Genomic DNA, 12,491 nt, shown 5'->3' on the forward strand with positions numbered 1-12,491 from the left:
TTTCAACCAGATAGATTACGACAGTTTATAATTTACATTACTACAATGCTTAGAAACCACATGCACTGGGCCAGAATACTTTCTCTATGGGACATCTTATTCTGAATGCAAAAGTGTGGTACTAAGGACAAACCTGTGACACAATAAATTTTAAGATGAGCATGATTAAATAAATATGACCACCCCAGTATGTGGTGGAGTGATAATGCAACAGGGCACAGGCAATCCAGGAGATTCCTGGAATGCACTTATGACAAAGTCCTTCTAATTCTAGGAGAGGTGCTATGCTGGAACTTGTTTTGACCAGCAAGGAAGGACTGGGCTGGAAGTAGCCATGAAGAGCCTTAACACAATGAGGAGGGTGCACAAAAAGTTCACCACTCTGAACTTCAGGAGAGCAGACTTTGGTCTCTTCAGGGATTTGCCTGGTAGAGTACCATGGGATAAAGCAAAGAAGGACCCAAAAAGGCTAGCTGATATTGAAGGACAACCTCCTGCAAATGCAGGAGCAATGTATCACAATGATGTAGTCAGGCAAAAACATTAGGAGGTCTGCAGGGATGCTCAAGGAGCTCTTGGAAAACCTTAAAACACCAGAAAGAAAGCTTACAGAGGGTGGAAGCAAGGACAGATACCCTGTGAGGTGTACAGAGGAACTGTCCCAGCAGCCAGGGATCAGGTTAGGAAACCTAAAGCATTGTTAGAACGAGATCTTGCCGGGAACACCAAGGGCTACAAGAAAAGCTTCTGTAGGTATACTGGTGGTAAAAGAAAGACTAGGGAAAATGTGGGTCCTCTCTGAAAGGAAATAAGAAACGTGGTTACCTGAGACATGGGGAAAACAGAGTCACTCAGTAACAGTCTTGCATCAATCTTCACCAGCAAGTGTTCCAGCCATGCTACCTAAGCTGCAGAAGGCAAATACAGGGACTGGCAGAGTGAATAACAACCAGTCTCCTGCAGAAAAAGATCATGCTCAAGACCATCTAAGGAACCTGAGGGTGCACAGGCTCTGTAGGTTCTGAGGGAGCTGGTGCATGAATCTGCTAGGGCACTGTCCATCCATTTGAGAAGCTGAGGCAGTTTGGTCAAATTCCCACTGACTGGAGAAGAGAAAACAGCCCCCATTTTTAAAAAACAAAAATAAGGATGACCTAGGGAACTGCAGGCTGGTTAGTTTCACCTTGGTGCCTGGCAAGATCATCCTGGAAACTGTGGTAAGGCACTGAAAATCAGGAGGTGGCTGGTGACAGCCAACACAGCTTCACTCAGGGCATATCAGTCAGTGCCTGACAAATCTGGTGGCCTTCTCTGACAGGGTTACAGAATTGTTGGAGGAAGAAAGAGGAAGTGCAACTGGCATCATCTACCTGAACTGCTGCAAAGCATTTGACATTGTTCTGCACAACATAAAAACTGGAGAGATGGGTATGGATAAAGAACTGGCTGGGTTGGCTGCATCCAAGGAGTTGCATCAAGGGATCATCAATGTCCAGATGGAGAGCACTGACAAGTGGCACACCTCCAGGGTCAATATTGGGTCTGGCACTGTTTAACATGTATGTCAAAGATAGGTACAGTGAGAATGACTGAGCCAAGAGGAGGCCACAAAGATGTTCAGAGGGATGGAACACCTCTCCTATGAAGACAGGCTGAGAGAGTTGGGCTGTTCAATAAGGAAAGAAGAAGGCTCTGGGAAGACCTTAGAGCAGCCCTCAAGTACTACAGGAGGCCTGGATGAGAGCTTTCAAAGGGTAGTGTAGTGGTAGGACACAGGGGATGGCTTTAATGAAAGAGGGCAGGTTTGTACTAGATTAGATATTTGGGAGAAATGCAGAAACCCTACATGGCAGGGAGGTTGGAACTAGATGGTCTTTAAGGTCTCTTCCAACTCAAACCACTCTATGACTCTATGAAATACACAATATCTTATTCTCTGTTGAATAAGCACACAGGGACTTCGAGGTTCCATCAAAACTCTCACATTCACAGATCTAACTCCCCAAACTGAAATGTCCCCTCTTTTCGTACTGGTAGTCAGAAAAAGTAGGCAGAGCAAGGTAGGTTTACTAACTCATCTTTAAATACTGCAAAATGAAAACGATAACATGTGCTGATACTTTCTTCTTAATATTATATTGAACTCATACACTATATGCTTCAACTGAGGACTAAAATTCTTTGAAAATATCTGCTTACCTTTGTGACAGCTTTGGAAGAAAAAGTAATTTCATCAATGAAAGTAACAATATCATCTGGATCAAGTCTATCAAAGTATTTTGAACACATATCATATGCATGGAGCCACTCATCCATGGTTTCTGGTACTTTTTTAATGAGATGATTATCACCATTCCAAAAAAGTTTTTGTAACCACACAGCATAAACAGAACTTGGTGACAGCATGCTGCCATCTTTTTTAGGAATTTTGGGAGCCAGTTTGGAAATAGACAAGATATTTTGACTTGTAAGGATGGGCTCCAGTATTTCCAGTGGGTTTTCATTCTCATCTGTTAGTTTTTTGTAATTAAGACCTAGTGACAGAAGGAGAAAGAGGTAAAAGTTATTGATAATTAAATCTATTCACACTCCATAATTACACGTAAAACAATGAATACACTAGCATCTGCAGAACTAAAAAGACTCTAGCCCATCCCTTTTTATAAACATATATATTGAAAGACTTGGATTTTATGATGTCTTGGTGCATGGGAAATTTCTCAATCCATGGAACATACTTTAACATTATGTACCAATCCAACAAGTGGGAACGGATTCAAACTGAAAGACAGAAGGGTTAGATCAGATTTATGGGAGAAATCCTTTACTGTGAGGGTGGTGAGTTACTGGAACAGGATGCCCAGAGAAGCCATGGATGCCCCATCCCTGGAATTGCTCAAGGCCAGATGGGATAGGGTTCTGAGCAGGCTGGTCTAATGGAAAGTGTCCCTGTCCATGGCAGGGGATATGGAACTGGCTGATCCCTAATGTCCCTCCCAACCCCAATCGTTCTGTGATTCTATGACACAACCTGAAAAAAGCAGATTCTCAAAGAAGAATATATATATATATGTATATATGTATATATATATATTATATAGAATCATGTTAGAACTTAAATGTAAACCCTAGAAAACCTCATGCAAGTCAAGGCATAAGTCTTCATTAATTTAAAATATGTATTCCGATCATGTAACAACTGGTACTTACCACTTAGCAAAAATTGCAAGGCATTAACTACAAGTAAACTTAATAAGTAAGGCCACCTAGAGATAGGACATGTAGATCCATTTACATCAATATTTATACATTCAAGAATCATGTTACTACTCTGCTTCCTAGAGGAAGAACATCTTTGCAAATTAATTTACCAGTGGAAGTATTTCTAGCAATGATACTATTTTATTTTCTTTGCATGTAATTTCTAAGATAACTGACTTCTATTGCCATGTTCTTATTCATGTACTTTGGGCCTGCAACCTCTGTAAACACTTAGCTGTTGTTCCTTGACTCCTATCTCTAAACTATTCTGAACACTGAGAATTTTGATTAGGGGTGTAATACAAAGATTTAATTTTTTACCACAGAAACTGACTAATTTATGTTATATGGTCCCAGGACTTTTTATTTATTTATTTATTTATTTGTTTGTTTATTAGCTTTGAAGGTAAACAATAATTTCTTGGCAGAATTTTCTTTGGCAAGTATTGCAGAACTTGAATGTGGAGTAAAATCAACAAGAACTGAAGGTTATCCCTCCTCTCCAAAAAAATTATTGACTTTTTTCTTCCTGCAATACATGAATTTATATGCACTATCTTTTCATATCTGCAGCACAGTTAGTGTCCAATACACATTAGGTTCCAATATTGATCAATTAATTAATCCTCAACGGGGGTAATGTCACATGGTATGTATTTTTCATTCTGCAGCTGGATTTGCAGTTGTACAACTACTATTCAGTCCTTAGCAACAGTGTATTTTACAGTAATTATCTGAAAATGTAAGGCTACAAACAATGCTGCAATTCTGGGAAAGCAAAAGGTAACATCACGGGTAAACAAAAAATTATCCTCTTTCAGACCAAAAAACCACAAAATGCATAAAGTCTCTAATATATTCTGTAATTCAGACTCTTGAAAAGTAAACCTCCTCAAGTCCTTTGAGAATATTGATGTTAAACTTGTGGTGTTAAAAATTATACTCTAGGAACTTTATATTTTTCATTTAAAATTTCACTATGAAATATCACCAATAATTTTAACTTGCATCACTAACAGAAAACTGTTCTTAACTACTTTTTTCTTGCTGTGATCAAATAAATTTCCAGTAAAACAAAGAGAAGGAACTTATGGCTATATTAATTACATTAATCTCCTTTGCTCACAGAAAAAAATCAATTACATAAAAACAAACTAGCTAAGCATGATCATGCCAATACTTACATAACAAAATAATAAATACAGAGATGAAGAAAACAAACAGGTACTCTCCTACCTGGTGCAACTGCTTTGAATTTTTTCAGGAGTCGGATGTGAGTTTCAGGTTTAAGAGTATGGTTGACCACTTCTGAGCAGCCACAGTTTTCCAGGAGTGTAAAATAGTAAAGCAATCGCTGGTGATCCTGGCCTTCAATACTTGGGTAAACATATTTAGCCATGTGCTCATGGAAGCTTTCAGGACTGGTTTTCAAAGTCTCAAACAGACCAAGACTTTGTGCTCTTTCTTCTATTTCCAGTGTTGATAACCTGTGTTTAGAAACAACTTTTGTTTAAAGGCCTGGATGTGCCATGAAAGACTTACAGCTGTACACCTGGGACACAGGACAATCCTTTCCTCTTTTTAGGCTCTCACTCACAAACATTTAGGTAATTGTACACTCTATAAACAAAAGCTAAGAACTGTTGTATTTTGTGATCCTGCTACCTGTTAGCTTGGACATGCAGATTAAGGATTATAAATACAGAAATGGAATTCATAGCAGGATTTCACATATTGGAGAATAGGTAAAAGTAAAAATACATCCAGGATATGTGTAAAGGAGGACTTTCTTAAAAAACCAACCAACCACTTGTGGCTGAATGATGCTCTAAGATCCGATTGCCCAGTTAGAAGCTTTCCCAATCCATTACATTCTATTTTCTGTAGTTGATGACTACTTGGGCACACCTTGAGAGATATAACCACTGACAACTGGCTCTTGCCCAGCAATTAATCTATTTGGCACTATTATTCACATTAAGATAGTTTACCAAGACTTGGACAGTTTAACGAGTTGCTTCTCAAACTGCCATCCATGAAAGCTTATGAAAATAACAGTAAACCATGGGTTGACCCCAGTCAGTCTCACTGCTTCAGGAAATTCTTTCCTGAATCTTCTGAAAATAATACATTAGCTCTTCCACAGGATGAATTCAGACACCTCCAGCTAACTACATAAAAAGATAATCACTCATTTTTGCCTCAGCTGGGAGAAAAATGGGTGCATATCATCTTAAGCTTATATCTTTTTCCACTGAAAGTTTTAATTAAATCTGAGGAAAGAAGTAACCTACAGATGATTCCTACCTCAAGTCACCCCAGAGTCCAATCATATGGCACATTAGATAGTATATTTCATTTGGAAATCTGATGTCTTCTAATACCATTTGATTTTCCTCTACCTTTAAAACTGATTAAATTAGAATTTCATCATTTCCCTTCCCAAATGTATATGCTGTAAGTTAGCATTTCTCTTTAATATCCAAGTAAAATGTCTCAGTTTCATTCCTAAAGATGATTTTGTTACAGCAAATACCACGAACACAACCTTCTCAGTTTAAAAATTAACTGATTTCTTAGGGAGAACAAGATATTTTTGAGTTATTTTTACATCTACAATCTACCCCAAGATTATTAACATTGCAAGCATTCTTTTAATTCTATAGATTCTTCTTATTTGTATTTTTTTCTACAATATTAATGAAAACAAGTATGATATTAATAGAAATAAAACACCATTCACTCTTCATATCAGGGAAAGCAGACACTTGGACCTGATGTATCAAGACTTCATATCAAGACTGATATGACTATTTTTTTGTGCTCATACCCAAAGTTCAAACTAAAAGCTAGTTGAGCATTAAATTATATGAACTGGATTGGCAGATGTTTGCAGTGTGTATTTAGGGCAGGGCTGATTGTGGGTAGGAAGAGTTTATACTGCTGTTCAGAAAGATTCTGGAACAAGAGATTCTGTGATAAACAAAATTTTGTTTTGCTGAAATCATAATTGCATTTTATAGAGTTTTGATAATCAAATGTCATCAGATTCCTCAAAAGAAGTAACTAAATTTCCACTTAATTTTTATAAAATGTCATTCTGAACAATTTTCAGACTCATATTCTACAAAAAAGTAATAATTCTTTGTCATCAAGTAGTCAAAGAAATAGTTAATACAAACTATGTTAATACAAACTATGAAGCTCTTCTGAGCTTCTCCCTATGTAAAGTGGCTTAGAGAAATACTGCATATTTGGTTAAAGAGATTAAGTCTTAGAATAAACTTCAGTTCAGAATGAATGCATAATGAAACATGTATTATTAATGCCATAATCCCAAGACTCAAATATACTGTAATGGTCATTTGCTGTCAATCAATTTTAAAATCAGATTATGATACAACAAAAATATGCTCAGCAGCATATTATGATATTATATATCAACTTTTAAGACTTTTTTTGAATTTCACTAGGGAAAATATGGTTATTCTGTACTTCTATGATTTCAGAATTCTATGAATACTAACTCAAGGAGGACAAGAACAAAGAAAACTATCAAAAACTGTTTCAAAACACCTTAGGTAATATTCTAGTCCCAGAGAAGGCAGCTGGCTCTTTCACATTCACCCCAGCGTTGCCATGTTTATATCTTGACTGTCTGTTTTGTTTAAAGCAGTAAATAATTCAGCAACATCAAAATTTAGAGGGTATGACTTCTGTTTTCTGAAGGAAGTGAAGAAAACCTCAGAACATTATTTCATCTTCTCCAGACAATTCACCAGGCTTAGTTTTTTATCCCTCATGTTTTATAAAATGTTTTCATGCTTTTTAATTAATAGCTAATGTTAAGAAAGGTACAAACACTGCTGCAAGCTAAAGACACTTTAAGAATTTAACACTTGAAATAAACCAAATTAATTTGATAATGTCTGTCAGAAGAGTAGATAAGAGCTGCTGCATTACACAGGGAGTTCTACATCACTGTCATCTGCATGTGCTATTCAGCCAAGTAGCTTGGTATTCCATCAACTGGGTTTATTCCTCTTTCAGTAGGAAAAAACTGCCTGACATGATGTAAGAGATTAAAATAAATAAATTAATTTAAAAATAAGGACCCTGAAGCCACTTTAGAATAGAGACTACAAGCACCCCTCCCTTTATGCCACACCAGTGCCAGGTTTGGTCTGCCATAATCCTCCAGGCTAGAACAGTTTCAGTAAAATATGATTAAAAGAAATAGTGTGTTTCTACCAAAAAATGTAACTGATATGAACAGATGCACAATGTGAATAGGGAGCTCCAATATATTTATTTATTATAGAGAATAGACGTAAATGAAGAGCAAAACACTAAAAGACAGAGAAACTATCAGGTTTCAGGATTATTGCAGGGACTGAAAGAGTAACTACAGGATAACTTGCTACTGGAAAAGAGAACTAAACATTCAAAGTTGTGGAAACTTGAACACTGAAGCAAAATCCTGGAATAGTATGAAGAACAACAAGACACATATGGATTTTTAACCTTGCCTGCAACACCAGTTTTCACAGCTGGTTGCAGAAGCACTACATGGAAAATATAAGAATTCCCATACTATCTCAACACAAGACAAATGAACACACAGTCCAAACTACACTCCCAAAATAATGAAATTCTGCCATACGTTAGCATTTATTTCTGTGTAACAGAAGTGTATGTGCATTTGCAGAGGAGGTAACTTACCCACTGTCAGTGAATAAAAATTCCAGATGGGTCATGTAAACTTCCCAAAGTGGAACACTGTATCGCTGAGCCAAAGAAGTAGCAATTTTATAGACATTTTCTTCAAGTGTCCTGAGAGAAAACAGGAAAGGTTATGTTAGGCCCTATCAGACATAACATGAAAATAAATCCTTATGTTAGAAAACTCATTATTTCTCTTTATTTTTTTTTCATAAAACGAGAACACAGAAAAAATTTTAAATAACAATCTATTTGTGCGTCTTCCTGCATTTACTTATACTTGGTGCTCCGTCTGGGAAAAAAATAGAAGAAAAAATCTACTGAGATATTTCAAAGACAGGAATCTACTCCACAAACACTGGTTTTCAATGGCAACTCATACTAAATCCTATGTTAAAGCAAAAATCTCAGTTTTCATTTAATTTCAATTACAAAGTGATGAAGGATGTAACTGGTCACAGTTAGCATTTATTTGATTTAGTTGCAGCACCTAAGGTGTTTAAGCACAACTGGTATATAAATCCTCAAAGCTATTCCTAGTAGGCCACACACAGAAACACTCCTAGTATTTGTAGACTAAAAGGTGTGAAGATGTCCAGCTCACTCTGTCCTAAAATATTAAAAACTGCTTTTCTGTTAGTGCATAATTCCTTTGAAAAACAATAGATGGAGAATATGGTAAAATATGAAAGCCTAAAGTTAACTTAAATCTAATCTTTACTAATCCAGTATAGTAAGATTCAAATAGAGATGAATGGCTCTTTTTTCTAGGCTGTCATAGAATAAAGGCTAATGCTGGGATTGTTGGGTTTTGGTTTCATTTTGATTGAGTTTCAGCAGATTAGGTTTTTCTATTCATGATAATTCCAAGAAAAACACTATCTGTGTGTACGTACTTCCTAACAGGCCTGTCATGAACAACTCCTTTAAAATGTATTTAATGTGAATGAATTCTGGAGGTGGCTCTGCTTGAGCAGGGAGGCTGGGCAAGAGGACCTCCAGAGGCCCCTTCCAATCTCACCCATTCTGTGATTCAGTGAAAGAAGAAGATGGTATGACTGCTTTAGTTGCAAAATAATCCAGTAAATCATACAAATCAGGAGTGGCTCCAAGAACTAGTGGGATCCATTCCTCCTGGAACTACAGAAGCTATAGCACAATCCTTCCTTCCTGTCTCAGAGTGGCATGCAGCAGCAGCAGCCTACGGCAATGATGGTTTAAGGAAATGATACCATAAAAATGAAGAACAATAAAAGTAATGTATTCATTGTCAAGATAATGACGAAAACAAGCAGCTGTTGCATAATGAAAAGCTGAAAAAAAAGGTCTATTACCTTGCAAAGAATCTTTTAACTTTGTTTTACACACCCCTTTTCATGCCCAGCCCCGACTGTCTGTCGGTGTGAGCCCAAGGACTGCCAAAGGAATCCTCACTGAAGGCTCCAGCACAGGCACACTTTGGATGTATTTTGGTGTTGTTTCACCAAGACTGGTGCAAGCCCAGTAAACAACAGCCTTCATAGATATACACCAAATACAGAAGATAAAACAGACAACTGCTGGTTAGGTAGTTTTAGCAAATTGCTCCTTCTAGTACGAAGCTGTTTTGTAAGTAAGATGCAATCCTTTCCAGGTGTTGCTTCTTTAAACAGCACTTCATAAAAGATTAAAAAACATGAGGCACTTAATTAAAAAATAAGAACAAATATGCTATACAATTACAATGAATTTGTGCATTTTTTTCATAGAAAATGCAGATTAAGACTCCACTGTGAAGATTAAAGAAAAGAAGCTGCAAGCTGAACAAGTAATTACTGGATCTTTGCAACTGCCCAATATGGCAGTGCCACTCTATTCACACACTAAGAAGCCTTACTTCTTCTAACCCTTTCATACTGTGTTTTTACCTCTACTTACTGTAAGGAACTTTCTCTTCATATTTACTTTATTTTACAAGAGACAATACCTATGAACTGCTGGGTGACAATGTAAGCAACCCTGCTGTAATCAAACTAAGAATCAGTAATAACAGAAGATTACTTGTATTGAAGTTGCTGTAGGTAGTCATCAAGATGTAACCTAGTGACACACTAGATATATGTGCTTAATAACAATATACACAAAGCAGGTAATTCTAATGGAAACATTAAAAGATTATTACAATCTATTTTTACGAATGCAGTGAAAAAAATCTGTGCAGGTACAGATTTCACAGATGTAAAGCATCAGCCTAATGTTCAAAAAACTGACCTTATACAACTACTCTTATTCAGTATGTCTTACATCTTAGTAGCAAATTTCCATTGGAATTGTAGCTATGAGTAGCTACACACATGGAAAATTGAAAATATTTACATATGTTCCTCAAAAGCTTTATGCAGACAGAGCTGAATATCTGAGATTATATTTAAAGCTTCTTATTGCAGAGAACACTTCTCTGACAGTCTGACAACTATTCAGCTGTGACTGTCCCTAAAACATATTTATGGCTTGTTCACAGCTTGAAGTACCTGCATACAGTTATTAATTAAAGGTATTTTTTAAATGAAAAGTACTATCCTTTATCTATTTTTTTCTACTCTGTATTTCTGAAAGGTGAGATAAAAAGCATGCTAAGTATCAGAACATATGTTGTGAAGTACTTCCAAATGACTACATGGAAAAAATATAGTGATATACAGCAGTTCTAACTAAATTATTAAGAATAAAATACAGTTCAACAACTTTTTTTTTTTTTTTTTTTTTTAGCTATAGTTAATTCCAAACTTTGATGCATGGACATACTCTAATAGATTGCTAGGGCAGGTTTACAGGAGATGAATGAAAGGAAGAGACCAAACCTTCACCTATGCTCTGCTTTCATTAATCCCTGATTAACTTTAATATTCGCAGTTAGTAAATGAAGAGTTATAGATTCAATATTAGCAGTTAGTAAATGAAGAGTTATAGATTCAATTATAGATCCATTTATTTGAGCAACATTTCATTGAAGTAGAGCAGTTACATAGAAAAAGCTCCAATTGTAGCAGCATTATAGTGTAAACCTCTAAAGCAAGTAAATTATCCATCTAAAGGTCAGCAGTACTTTCAATTTACTCTCTTAATTTAAATCTTAAAGCTATTCCATTCTAAAATGGATAAAAGAAACCTAATAGACATTACTTACTCTGCCAATCCTAGTATTGTTTCCCTCTTGTATTGTGCATCTGCTGTAAATCTCTGCACGTCCACTCCTTTGCCAAGTCCTTGCAGAGTCCGAGCCTGAGTGAAGTCCAGCAGTCGTTCATTGTAGTAATGCAGCTGATTCACCAAAGTGCTGATTTCTTCAGGCCAGTCTGCATGGGCATACTGAGTAACATGCTTTGTGACCATCTGAATCAACTCTTTTGGATCAGCCTGCGAAAATAATTGACAGAAAATTAAAAAAAAAAAACAAACAAACTGTAAATTCTGAACCAAAAAATACCACTATATAATTGATCTCTGCGTTGAGAACTAGGAGATTTGTTTCCATTTCCGAGAAAATTTGAGTGAACAGAATTTAAAATTTTCTGTGAGGCCTGTTTGCTCTGATATTATGATTTATCCTTTTGGAATGTTTTAGACTACTCCATATGATACAAGTATTAGAAAAAACAAACAAACTTAGCTCACCAAATTAATAGTAACAAGTGCTTCACTTTGACTGAATTGGTTTCGTTTTAAATTCCTCATTTTTATTTATACTCAAGTAGGCAACTGATTGAAGTAGAAGGTAAGCTACTGAATTTCTGATACACTTCTATTATACAGAATTGAAGAGAGGAATAGCTTTTAAGTGTCAAGCACTAATACTTTCAAAGAAGTATTGCAGGATCCACAAATTACACAAGGCATTGCCTATATTCTAAATCTATAAAGAATTAAATACTGATCATCTATGGACTACAGCAACCTTCATTTTCAAAATACATTAATCACAAATAAGACTTACTTTTCTGTGATAGAAATTACACACAAAGTACATCTCTTAAAAAAACAATTAACATCTGTAGCCAAAACCCTCACAGCAATTTCCAACACAAAGCATGAAAAATGAATGCATGTACTGTGGAGTATTTCGAATTATCTCAAGATCTGGACAGTGGCCATGTCTAGGTACCTCCACTTGAACCGAGCTCTGTGTAGCAAGTAAATGTTTGGCTTATTCAATACTTTGATTTCTCTCTTCCATGAAAAATGAGGGCACCAGCAGCTCAATGTGAGAAAGAAGCACTGTGACTTCTGTGTGGCATCCACTGAGGGAGGACTACCTCCAAAAGAGCCACCAAAAATACACAGCTAATGTAACTGCTGTGATCTCAAAAATGTTGAGTGTACCAGAGCAATATACTTTGATTTTTTTACTACAGAATTATTCTGCTACATTAGAAGATAAACTTGTGAACATTGACTAGAGTACACAGCTGGGTAAAACATGGACCAAAAGTTTAAACCTTGAGGCATGCTTTATTTTTTCCACGACTTGC

General features: G+C 36.2%; 1 protein-coding gene across 2 annotated transcripts in view; it reads right to left on the bottom strand.

The window, feature by feature from the left end:
* Nucleotides 1-12,491, bottom strand: part of NBAS (NBAS subunit of NRZ tethering complex) — a 160,666-nt gene that overhangs the window by 53,384 nt on the left and 94,791 nt on the right. For both annotated transcript variants that reach the window (XM_014894964.2, XM_088162424.1), the window contains exons 41-44: nt 11,150-11,379; nt 7,984-8,094; nt 4,498-4,748; nt 2,200-2,534 (exon numbers count right to left, since the gene is read on the bottom strand). In XM_014894964.2, the coding sequence (XP_014750450.2) occupies nt 2,200-2,534; nt 4,498-4,748; nt 7,984-8,094; nt 11,150-11,379 (927 nt within the window). The remainder of the gene's footprint in view (nt 1-2,199; nt 2,535-4,497; nt 4,749-7,983; nt 8,095-11,149; nt 11,380-12,491) is intronic.

This window comes from Sturnus vulgaris, chromosome 3, assembly GCF_052056855.1.
Source record: "Sturnus vulgaris isolate bStuVul1 chromosome 3, bStuVul1.hap1, whole genome shotgun sequence".
Lineage (NCBI taxonomy): Eukaryota > Metazoa > Chordata > Aves > Passeriformes > Sturnidae > Sturnus > Sturnus vulgaris.